Raw genomic sequence first — 12,971 nt, 5'->3', positions numbered from 1 at the left:
CAAGCCAAAGGGCTAACTTAATCATTAACAATAATTTAACTAACCCGTTTATGATTGCGAAGGGTACAAGACAGGGGTGCCCTCTGTCCCCTCTATTATTTATTATGGTGTTGGAAGTAATTGCAAATAAAATAAGGGAAACCTCAGAAATAAGAGGAATTAAAATTGGAACAAAAGAATATAAATTAAAGGCCTACGCAGACGATCTGGTAATATCGTTAGAAGATCCAGTGAAAAGTATCAGTAAAGTCTTAGAATTATTAGAAGAATTTGGGAAATTGTCCGGCTTCAAGCTAAATAAGGTCAAAACCAAGATGCTGACAAAGAATTTGGCGGAAGATCTAAAAAATCAGTTAGAGTTACAATCAGGAATTAAGGTGGTGAAAAAGGTGAAGTATCTGGGTATTTGGGTCTCCACAAAAAATATAAACCTAGTAGAAGATAATTATGTCAGGACCTGGAGAGAAATTAAAAAAGATTTAGACACTTGGAGTAGGATAAAACTCTCCTGGTCGGGCAGAATGGCCGCAATTAAGATGAACATTCTTCCAAGACTGCTGTTTCTATTTCAGAACATCCCGGTGATTAGAGGTATGACAATGTTTAAAGATTGGCAGAAAACACTTTCCAGATTCATTTGGCAGGGCAAGAGAGCAAGAATTAAGTTTAAATTACTCACAGACCGAAGAGATAGAGGAGGGTTTGCTGTCCCGAACCTGAAATTATACTATGAGGCCTCGTGTTTGTGTTGGATTAAGGAGTGGGTCATTTTGAAAAATACAGACTTGTTGGACTTAGAGGGATTTAACACCAGATTTGGCTGGCATGCATATCTATGGCATGATAAAGAGAGGGTACATAAAGGATTCTCTGACCATATTATCAGAGGTGCGCTAATTGAGGTATGGAATAGAAATAAAAGATTCTTAGAAAAAGACACCCCTTGGTGGTTATCACCAATTGATATCCTAACCATTAAAAAACTAAACATGGAAAGCCAAAGATGGACTTATGAAGACCTCCTGGTAAGAACAGATAAAGGGTGGAAAATCAAGACATATGAAGACTTAAAGGATAAATTATTGGGTTGGCTACAATTCCACCAAATTAACGCTTTATGGAATGAACATAAAAAAACAGGGATGAATGAGAAAAAGTCTAGATACCAGGTGGAAATACTAGAAGGAAACTCCAAACTCCTATCTAAAATGTATAATCAATTATTAGAATGGGACACCAAGGATGAAGAGATAAAGGAGGTCATGATCAAATGGGCTATTGACTTGGGATACAACTTAGATTATGACAGGTGGGCAAAACTTTGGAATAAGGATATGAAATTCACAGCATGTGTTGGACTCCGAGAAAATATGGAAAAAATGATGTACAGATGGTACATCACTCCCGTGAAATTGGAAAAAATGTATAAGACAGGGGACAAAACATGCTGGAAATGCAAAACAAAAGAAGGTGATTTCCATCATATGTGGTGGGCTTGTGAAAAAGTGAAAAGGTTTTGGGGACTTATTTATGATGAATTAAAAAAAATTCTGAAATACACTTTTCCAAAAAAACCCGAAGCCTTTCTCTTAGGAATGGTCGGAGAGGAGATTAGGAAAGAAGACCAAACTATGTTTCAATACGCAACGGTAGCTGCCAGGATATTGCTAGCGCAAAATTGGAAAACCTCTAATATCCCAACTGTTAGAGAATGGCAAATTAAGCTATTTGAGTATATAGAACTAGCTAGGATGACACAAAAAATCAGGCATCAGAAAAATGTAAAATTTATTAAGGATTGGAATAAATTCGTCACATATATAGAAACAAATTTAGGATACAACAAAATCACAGTAGGTGAAATATAAAACCTGCGAAGTAAAGATAGAGGAGGTAAAAAAAAATACCGTAGAAAGATACTGTGGTGATATAGCTCAAAGCCGAGATGGAGGGAAGTCACTCACTGTTATGATGTTTGGAGTTTGTTTTTTGCGTTGTATGTTTTTCGTGTTGTTCTTTTTTTCTTTCTTTTTTTTTTCCTTCTTTTTTCTTTTTTTTTCTTTTTTCCTTTTTGTTTGTTGTTGTTGTAAAAAAGAGCTCAATAAAAAGAATTTAAAAAAAAAAAAAAAGGAAAGGTGACATTCTAATGTTGCTGTTTCTGTTGAACCTGTAGTGTGAGCAAAAGAGCTGTGAATGCGAGAAGGGAGACCGAGGACCTCCAGGACCACCTGTGAGTATATATGATGGGCAGTAGGAACCTTCAGATTTCCCGCTTATAGTTTATAGAAGCAAACTACCACACATAAAAGCTTAAAGGAGAATATAATATGTTTAAGTGTGCCTGAAGGAAAAGAAGGAGGAATTGTTCACTCAAGAAGAAAGTATAAAAAGCACCAGGTTAAGTTAGGCTGACCATGTGTTCTGCTTTACAGGGTACAGTCCTCTATTTTGAGGAGTTCTCTGTTTGACAGACTGTCCAGTCCAAATGTGGTTTAAAGATAAAGAACTGTAGGAAGGGAGAGAAAGCAGGGACCTTGTAGTTATCCATCAACATTTAGGACCTGGACAGCTGTCTGAGCATGGACACAGGTCACCTGGTCACACTTCCCCCCGCTTTGGAGCCATGCATAGCATTTCAGTACCAGTAATGATTTCTAAAATTGCATCTATTCACAGAAATTGGGATGTGCAACCTTTATGCAATTCTATGTCCTGGCATTCTATGTCCTGACTCCCTGGAGAAGACACTGATGCTGGGAAAGATGGAGGGCACAAGGAGAAGGGGGCGACAGAGGACGAGATGGTTGGATAGTGTTTTCGAGGTTACCGGCATGAGTTTGACCAAACTGCGGGAGGTAGTGGAGGACAGAGGTGCCTGGCGTGCTCTGGTCCATGGGGTCACGAAGAGTCGGACACGACTAAACGACTAAACAACAACAAATGTCCTGGCAAACAAAGAGGGTACGGTATATACTCTATTAATGATATTTCTCTCTCCTTGTCCCCTCAAGGGTGGTCATGGTGGCAGAGGAGATAAAGGTGATCGAGGAACTAAAGGAGAAAAGGTAAATCACCACAAACGCCTCCCTTGTTCTCTTACAATGGCAATGGAGCCTGCCTGAGCGGTGCTAGAACTGAGTTCCAGCAAGTTCCAGTTGAAGAAAAATGCCCTGGCCTTGACTGTTATATTTTTTAACAAGACTATGGTCAAAGTTGGGTGTAAATGTAGTATAAAAGGAAAAAATATTTCCAAATATTTTCACTGGTTTCTACCTTTTCCCCCAGGGTGAGGCTGAGAAAGGAGAGCCTGGAGAAAAAGGTGCAGAGGTACGTGAATTATTGCTATTTCCAATAATTCAGTGTGAAGTGTGTTTCTGCTTTCTCACAAGCCCTGTTCTTTAATCTGTCTCCTCTCTAACTGTTCTCTGTTTTGATACGCTGTTTTGTCATAGTGGGACTCTGCAAGCAGAGCCATCATCGTAACTCCTCTTGCGGCCTTTAACTTATCATCTCAGACGTCACAGCAGCCTATGCAAGACTTAGCTGCTCTGCCCAAGGCTAAGAAAGATCAAGGTGGAGTTGTGTCTAACCATAGCTGGTAGGACAGAAGGCAGGGAGCCCAACAGTAGGTTAGAGACAGAGCTAATGGTGGGAAGAGCCAACTAATGAGAGTTTTGTCTTCTTCATTGCTGAGTTCTATAAGGGCAATGATGAGACTAAGGAGGAGGAGGAAGCTGATAGGCAGTTCTTCCCCCTGGGCTGGTACTACCTAAGAAGACAGGCAGATGGGGCTGGCCAAAGGCAGACTGAGATTGGTGGGGCAGTGTTTCATTTGCCCAAATGAACCAGCCTCACTGGTTAGAGTGCTGGACCATGACTGGAGAGACTCAGATTCAAACCCCTGCTCAACCATGAAATCCACTGGCTAATCTTTGGCCAGTCTCTCTATCTACCTTACCTACTTCACGGCGTTGGGAGAACCGTGTCAACTGCCTTGACCTGCTTGGAAGAACGGTAGGTGGTAAATGTAATGGTGAGGATATTAATCATAGTATATAGCGAGGTCTACAATCACAGTGTAAATCAAGTTGCCAGTGGTACTGAAACAATGGGTCTTCAAATGACGCCTCCAAGAGTTGATGGATTTTGAAATCTTTGGAAGAATGCTTATGTATGTGGTGTATAACCATTGCCTCAATATCCTATAGAAATAGCAGCCTGTCTTGCACGTGGAAACACTAATGCTAACACTTCCTTTCTCTCTGCATTTTAATGAAGGGAGCCAATTTGTTAATTCATTTCTTTGCACATGAATACTGCCTTCCTCCAATTAAACGAATGGAGAAAGCTCTGTGTGAAGATCAGAAGCATGCTATTCTCTCTCTCTCTCTCTCTCTCTCTCTCTCTCTCTCTCTCTCTCTCTCTCACACACACACACACACACACACACACATTCTTCCAAGGATGGCATTTCATTCTTTCTCCAACCAGGTTATTACTCTGCCCTCCATGCTGATTAAATAGCATATTTATTTATCATATTCTTGATATTGTATTAGCCACGTTAAAATAACTTTATTTTGTTCTTTTAATAGGGAGGTGCTGGTTATAAGGGAGACAAGGTGAGATGATGCACAAATGCTTACTTATATTGTCAGAATAACTGGAGAATGTGACACTTCAACTTCCTATACAAAAAAAATAATAATTTGTATGAAGCATCACCATGAAATCGTGCCAATAATATATACTTTTTGCAGGGTGAGAGAGGGGAATGCGGAACACCAGGACTAAAGGGAGACAGAGTAAGTACTGTAAACAACTTGCCATATGCATACATACAAGCTGCGTCAAAATTCTGTTCAGAACATTGTGTGAAAATGCAAAGAGTGTTTTTCTTAAAATGGCAAAAGGCAATTATAACTGTTCTCGTTGAACCTACCGGTGTTGGTGGAAGGTTAGTTAATTGTTAGCTTGAAAGCGTTTCATCAAGAGAAATGGATCCAATCAGTCAAAGTGTACCAGTTTAATTCTCTGGGAACACCGTGGCAATAGTCACACTGTTTCAGACCTCTGGGTTGCTTTGAGATTCTGCTGCCTGAACAGGCTTTCCTTAACCTGATTGAGAATTTCCATACCGCTCTAGATTTGAAGTGGCCTATAAAATAAAGGTGCTTAGCAAACATACATAAATAGAAGAGTGTCATGTTCTGGCCCCATGGAGGAGCCCAAAGGGTGCAAGGAAGCAAAGCAGGTTGGTTGTTGCAGCACCACAAGAGAGCTCCTGGAGAGCAACTTGCTCCAACTCAGACAGAAAGTGAACTGGGGCCTTTTTAGTCACTGTTTCCAGTCCACCTTTCTTAAACTCCTATACCTTAAGGACCACTTTGCTCTATATGCTCCAAGTGGATCACTAAAGCACTTGAGGGAAGCACCATTAGTGGTCTCCCATGGACTCAAGTCAACAAGTAGTTTAACAGCCAGTCCCAGGGAATGGTAGCTTTGTGAAGGGAATAGGGGCCTCCTGACAACTCTCAGCATCCTTAACAAACTACATGATGCTTTGGAGGAAGCCATGACTGTTGAAGTGGTATCACAGTGCTATAAATATATAGTGCAGTCAGGTCTGTTATTTTCAGTGAGTGTCCTCTGAGCAAAAAATAATTGAATACCACCCTATGTTTTAAATTTTGTAGGCTTTTTTGTTGCTGTAAGAAACATGAGGTATATAAATTTCTTAAATAATATAAATTTCTTAAACTCTGCCCCCTTTTGGAGAACTAGGGCTAACTTGCTGAAGACAAGACCTCCTCCTTGGAGTGCTCCCACATACACCATTGAAGTTGTGAGGAAGGCACTCAGTTTCTCAGGTCCAGGAGAAGGAACCTGTGATGGTCCTGGTGTCATGGGGTTTGTTTGATCAGGCCTGTAGCCTCTGGTTCAGTGCTTCACCAGTCACTAGCATCAGGCCTGGAGCTAGGAACCTGGTCCAGCTCCTAGGCTGGTGACACTGTAACCTCCAACCTAATGTCCAAGTCACTACTTCACTTATGGGTCACAGCAAGGAGCTGGAATTGGGCAACCGAAAAAATCAGTACATCTAATATAAATATAAAATTATCCAAACTCAGCCTGAAATGAGAATGAACTGTGGCTTTCCAGATATTGCTGCTCTTCTGTCAGCCCTCAAACAGCATAGTCAATCTGCAGGGATTATGGGAGTTCTAGCCCAACAACATCTGGAGGGCCACAGGTTCCTCATCCCTGATTCAGACTCAAATTTGATTGGCCTGTTTTGTTTGCTCAGTCTGGTTTTTGTGGTTGATGAGAGAAAAAACTAGTGCTTAAATATTTTAATTTGCTAAGAAGGAATCCATGTGAACTGTCAGATTCTTAGTTCTTATAGCTCCATACAGCAGTGTCAGTTTACACGGGTAGCAGGTGAAGAAGTTGTAAGGGAGGATGTGAAATGTACACATGTGCAAAGTTAAAAGAAAATTAGTTAGCAGCTGGCAGTTAAAATGGAAAGGGGAAAAAATGGACATAAAGACCATATGTCAAGATTGTAGAAATGTAAGGAAATAGCATTTTAGTTGTTGTTTTTACTGAGGGCAAGGAAGGAGAAGGCATTGAACATCTGTAAAGGATTAAAAGGCCATAATGGATTAAGCACTTGCAGAAACTTCTGAACAGGCCAAAGTTCTCATCACCCACAGGATTCCCACTTACAACAGGAGATGAAGCGGCATTGCCAAAAATGAATGAAGAGGTTTTTTAAAAAGAAAGAAAGAAGAATAAGAGGCAGCAATCATGCCAGTGGAAAATGAGCAGACACGGAGAACACACAGCAGAAGCACAGAGCAAAAGATTGGGACACACAGCACTAATATTCTGGAGCACATTTATGATCTGGAAAGATCAGCACAGCAGTATAATTGACTGTACTGTTGGGTGTCCCAACAAAATGTAAAAAAAGAGAAAGAAATGAGGGAGATTTATTGCATAGTATTCATCAGTGTTTACTGGTGTTTCCCACTGCCCAGAATTCTGGGTTTCCCTAAAGGGCAGTCAGCGGAGGGTACAGCTTTTATATTAGCTGAAAATGCAAATAACTGCTGGCTATTTGAATTCAGGTTGGATGTGGATTGTGTGCACAAGTCTGCAGAGGCCAAGCTTAGCTGTAATTGTTTCCATTGCTGGTTTTGCTTCCTTGATGCCGGAGCCCACTCCTCCCGCCCAACGGCTCACAAGTTCAAAGGGGGCCACTTGAGATAGCAAGCAGCTGGGGCTAAAGCTAAGGACGAGAGGGGTGCTCCCAAGGGAGAAAGGCACATATTTTGACCACAGAGTTCCATCCCGGCCCCCATCCCGCCCCTCCTTTAGCCTAGAAAATGATTGATTTTAGGATGGAAGAAAACATGTGCTTGTCTGGGAGCATTTTTATCCTCCTTTTCAGTCAAAGAAGGCTCCCTGAGCAGCTGAGCAAGAAGATGGTCCCTGTAATCGGACTTTCCATTTAAAAGATGTGACATGAAAGAAAAGGGGAATGAGAGGAAGAAGAAAAAATAGCAAACTCCAGCATTAGTTATTAGATATGAATGACTGACTTTATAACTTGTTAGTCATTAGCCATACACAAGAGTAGACCCATGGAGGTTAATGGGCATGACAAACTCAGGTTCATTCATTTCAATGAGTCTGCTCTGGGTGGGATTTAATTGGCTACCATTCAGAGTCCCGTCCCCCTAATGACCAGATCAAATGGAAACAGCTGGAGAAAAACAGGAGCCAAAAGCTGCTGGTCTCTCAGCAGGGTGGGTGGCGGGTCCTGCTCCCCTTCCTTCCCCCTGGGGCAGGCTGATGGAATGACGGCTGCCAGGTGACACTTCGTGGATGGAGGTGGCTTCTTTGAAAAGCCCGCTTCCTTTCCTCTTCTCTGCTGCAGACTGATATTCCAGCCATTCAGATACACGTCCTCATTTTTCAGAGACTCCATTCCCAAACCAAGGCATTATTGCTAGGAGAAAGAAAATGATCTTGCACGGTCTGCATAGCAACCTAGAGAGAGAGAACCTTATATTGACTTCCGTTCAAAATATATTTTGCGATTGATCTGTTTTAAACCTTCATGGCTTCCTCTCAGAAACTGAGATTTTTAACTTCCTAAGGGTGCTGAGCAGTCTTTGTTTTCCCCTTCCTTTCCTTTTTAGAGGGTAACAATCCCCAGGAATACTTGCCCTGCTCTGATGACAACAAACAGGGGTACAATGGAGATGGGGAGGAGCAGAATTGCTCTTGTAGGTCCTTTCACAGCCTATGCCATGTACAATGTTGTGCAGGCTTTGTACATGAGACGAGGAACCCTGCAAAAAACAAAAACCAGCAGCCTCACCAGCTACATTTTGAGAACCTGAGCACGTGCAACTGTACAGGGAATGGGTTTGGGATTTGCTACCATGGTCCTGTTTTCTCCTTTGTACATTCAGCTAAAGCTGCTTATATTTTGAGTGCAGTGTGCTACATGATGCTGAATATTTCCCAACATAGATCTACTGGACCAGCCTTTGCCAACTTAGTGCCCACCAAATGGTTTGGACTGTAACTCCTATCCATCCCTGGGGCAGAGAGGAGTTGTAGTGCAAACCATCTGGAGATGACTAGGTTGGCCAAGGCTGTGGCAGCCCATTGACAAACCCTAGTTTCAGGTCAGAGATCTGAAAGGGGAAATTTAGGCAAATCTGCCTAAATATATATGTGCAGATAACACACATATATATAATATATGTGCAGATAACAGCAACCACAGCTGCAGGGAGAGAGCTGAGAAGTGTTTTAGTGAGCCTTGGCTGAATCAGAACATGCAATTAATCTTTCTATTTTTGTTTTATTTAAACAGGGGCTAGAAGGCCCTTTTGGCCCAAAGGGACCCAGAGGACCTCAGGTACGTTTCTTTAAAACCTAATTCTATGTGAATATTATTATTTGTTTGCATTATTCAACTCCAGGGGACATTTAGCTTGTCATGTGTGGATTTATTTGGCTAGAGGTGGTCAATCTGTGCCCGGGCTATACTTCAGCAGAACTAGGTGGCACCTTTTCCTGTTCCATGTGCAAAATATGACTGGACTGATAGCAATTGAACACTTGTGATAGAACAGCATCTTCCACCACACCACACCCAACTCTGTCTTCCAACATCACACACACACATCACTGTACACACAGGTCTGCCCTACAACAGTTCACCACCACTGTCTGCCCAGCATCATCTGCCACTACATTCTGCTGAATGGTAGAGCTGGCCCTACATTTCAAGATACATGACTGAATGGCCCTTTATGTGAGTTCCTCCCTTTCCAAAGCCTGAAGAGATCCAGCCTCTGTACATTTATCACCTCATTGTCTTGTCTATGTATGCATCAGTTGTTGCTTGCCAGCATTCCATGCTCTGTTTCAGAACTAACTCGAATAGAAGTGTCAAGGGGATGAAGTTATTGGACAATTAAAAATTAGTAAGTCAACAGGGCCAGATGGCTTATGCCCAAGAGCTCTTTGAAAACTCGAAACCAAAGTTATTGATCAGCTAACAAAAATATGCAACTTAGCGCCACAGTGGGCCTCCTTACCAGAAGACTGTAAGATAGGTAGATAAACACCAGTTTATAAAAGGTAGGTGAAGCAGAGCCAGGAGATTACAGACCTGTCAGCCTAACCCAGGCATAGGCAAACTTGGCCTCCAGATGTTTTGGGACTACAACTCCTATCATCCCTGACCACTGGTTTGGGAGTTGTAGTTCCAAAATATCTGGTTAGGCCATGCCTATGCCTGGCCTAACCACATTTCTTGGAAGCAATTATTAAAGTTAACCCCCTCTCCCGCAATAATAAGTAAATATGAGAAGAACAAGTCATGCTGGAAAAAAGTCAGCATGGCTTCTACAGCTGGAAAAGTAGAGTTTGGGGGCAAGGAGAGTCATAATAAAAAACCCCAGTGTCGTCATGTTCTTATATGAATCTATAGCTGTAACAAAAAAGGCATATTGTGCCATTCAGTGAGGAACATTGTGTGATGATCCAAGATATGATCATTTCCATGACAGCACTGTGGGGCTCCTTCCCTTCTGGAATATGGTTGATGCCATCTATGTCCACCTTTCAATGACAATTAAAAGCATTTTTATTCTCCCAGGCTTTTAGTGAAAACTGATGGGAGAAATTCTGTTGGCTATATCTGCTGCTGTAATGCTGCTGTAATGATTTTGGTTATTGTTGCTGTACTTTTGTGGGGGAAGGTCTTGTTAATGGCTGTTGACTGCTGTTCTACATTATGTTCGAGTATAAATTCTCTTTGTGTGTTTCTGTCCGACAAACACTGTTAGTAGCTTTTTAAATTGGTTTAAATTTGACTAAGATAGAACAGACTCACTGAAATTAATGGATGGCTACCTTAAGTCTATTGATTACAGTGGGTTTACTCTGAGTAACACTTGGTGAGATATAACCCATTGGCACCTACCATGGAATCAACAAAGTGATGGATGGGATATAAATGCAAGCAATAAAAATAGATAAAACGGAAGATATATATCTGAATACCAGATACAGGAAACAGCAGGAGAGGGCTATTGCCTTCACACCCTGCTTGTGGGCTTCCTGGAGGCCCTTGATTGGCTGTTGCTAAGAAACCAGATGCTGGGCCTTTATTCCGACCCAGTAGGCCTCTTGTGTTCTTATATGGCTCAGTAGCAGCATATCTTTTGTATCCAAGGAACTCAAGCAATGGAGAACTTTGTGCTGTTCTGTTCTTGAAATGTACAGCTTTCCTTCTGTGTGATTATTTTTAAAAGCTGTCATTCTCAAGGGGAACCTGCTATCAATCTCTTCCTTGTCACAGTGTCCTGTTCTGCAGCTACAGTGCTGAGCTTAAAGTAGAACTGTGAGAACATTTTTGACTTCTTAGTGGAACTGCTGAACCCCCTCCCTTGCCAATTCTTCAGCTTTTATTCCAGTAGAAAAATGTCTAGTATTTCTCCATAAATGCTTTGTTGTGATCAAGAGGAGTTCCCATGGTAGAAAATCATACTGCTACTGAACAGCACCAGTGATAATGTCAGGCAAGACTTAAGCAGGGATTTCCCGGAAAGTTTGATGAGTTCTTCTTATAGCACTGTTGTATAGCTATATCCCTGAAATACCGCTGAAATTGAAATTACAGTATCTTAGCAAGACTTGTGTACTTTAGCTGATCTGTACAGCTCAACTACTGTATATCCACATTGTACACTTGTTGAATGTAATGTCTGAACACCCTATATTCTTCCTGGAAATGTCTTCCCGGACATTTGCACGGCAGCAGCTCATTCTGAGACTGCACTTGTTGATGTTAAGCCATGAGAAGTCTCCTCCCACAAACCAATATTGCACCCCAGAATCCGATTCTCTCCCTGCCCACAGGATAGTTCTGACTGACAAGAACATTTCTGACAATGTACATACACAGTTTTCTTCTGTAAACACTGAAATCTTTGAGTGGGCAAGCTCATGTGCTTAGAGATAGAGGACAGAGTTCATATATATTCTGTACATGTCTGCATGTACACATCTTAGTATTGCCTTGACTATAATATTGTTTTGCTCTGACTTCTTAACTGATCGCAAGTTATTGGCTCCTACTCACTTGAAATCCTCCAGAATGTCAATAAGACAAGAAGATAGTAATAAGGTATACCAAGAAGCTGAATGGTTTTTAGCCAGATTCCAGCAATTCCTTCAAATTCACGTTGAACTCCTGGGGTTAAGAATAGTGGATACTATTCTTATTCTTATTATAACCCCCCCATTTTATATTATATTTATTTCATCTCAAATGTAATAGGAAGTTTGGGGGTCTGTATTGAAAGGTACTGTCAGTGTGTAGACCACTGGCCTGTGAGCACTCCAACTGGAGAATAGCCTCTACCAAAGGCGTCATGGACTTTGAAGAAGCGCATACTCTGGGCGAAAGGAAGAAATGAGCTAAAAAGAAGGCACGTTTGGCAAACCCTCCCCGTGATCAACTCCCACCCTGAAACCTATGTCCCCACTGTGGAAGGATGTGTGGACCCAGAATTGGCCTCCACAGTCACTTACGGGCTCACTGTTAAGACTGTATACATGAAAGACAATCTTACGTGGCTATGAGTGATCACGAAAGAAGAAGGTCAGTTGGAAAGTCCCCCTGAACAAGGGAATAAAAAAGTTTTACAATGAAAATGAATATACACAGTTATGAATTCTCTCTTATTGCAAGGATCCACACACATATTTACAGGTTTGTGTTTATTACTGAGACTGTGCCTGTGGTTATGCATAAGATGCTTATTGGTAAAAGTCAAAATTCTCCTTTCTTTATCCTTCTAAAGGGGATCAGTGGCCCTCCAGGTGAGCCTGGTCCAAAAGGCATTCAAGGAAATAAGGTAAGATGTACCCTTTTGCAAGTGGGATTGGCAACAGAATGTTGCAGAGTGGGAGTACAGGCTGTAACAGTTTTAGGTGCGTCCGATATGTGCGTGACTTGAAACAGAGGCATTTTTTGAAATTTGTACTTCTCTGAAGTGTGCCATGCAGTTCTCTCACCAAGCAATGTGCACAAAAAATGTATCATATAAGGGAAAACTGCTCTGGAAAAAATATGTATATTAGACAAACTTGAGTGCGAAGATGCATATATTAGGAGAAATTCACACCAAAATGCTGAAGGATTTTCATGAGGACTTGGGTTTGTTAAAAGTGACACATTCTGCCATCCCTAGTTACAACTCTGTGTATTTCCCCTATGCCCCGTAATTGCCAATCATTGGCACGCCAGTATGTATCAATATATTTATTGTGCTACTTGGGTCTCTTTGAACATTGAATAGCTAAATATTTATAAATGCCAGGACTAGTGTTAACAATACTATTTTGCACTTGACTGTCAAGACACGGGAGTT

At 41.5% G+C, this 12,971-nt stretch overlaps 1 protein-coding gene across 1 annotated transcript in view; it reads left to right on the top strand.

Annotated features, from left to right (window-relative positions):
* The window catches only part of COL28A1 (collagen type XXVIII alpha 1 chain), a 71,585-nt gene that overhangs the window by 15,991 nt on the left and 42,623 nt on the right, over positions 1–12,971 (top strand). The window contains exons 5-11 of the mRNA XM_053359616.1: positions 2,174–2,230; positions 3,012–3,065; positions 3,286–3,327; positions 4,596–4,622; positions 4,761–4,805; positions 8,897–8,941; positions 12,402–12,455. Coding sequence (XP_053215591.1) covers positions 2,174–2,230; positions 3,012–3,065; positions 3,286–3,327; positions 4,596–4,622; positions 4,761–4,805; positions 8,897–8,941; positions 12,402–12,455 — 324 coding nt within the window. The remainder of the gene's footprint in view (positions 1–2,173; positions 2,231–3,011; positions 3,066–3,285; positions 3,328–4,595; positions 4,623–4,760; positions 4,806–8,896; positions 8,942–12,401; positions 12,456–12,971) is intronic.

The sequence above is a fragment of the Podarcis raffonei genome, chromosome 12 (genome assembly GCF_027172205.1).
Source record: "Podarcis raffonei isolate rPodRaf1 chromosome 12, rPodRaf1.pri, whole genome shotgun sequence".
NCBI classification, from domain to species: Eukaryota; Metazoa; Chordata; class Lepidosauria; order Squamata; family Lacertidae; genus Podarcis; species Podarcis raffonei.
The sequence above is the reverse complement of the archived record's forward strand: the minus strand, read 5'-3'. Positions and strand labels throughout refer to the sequence as shown.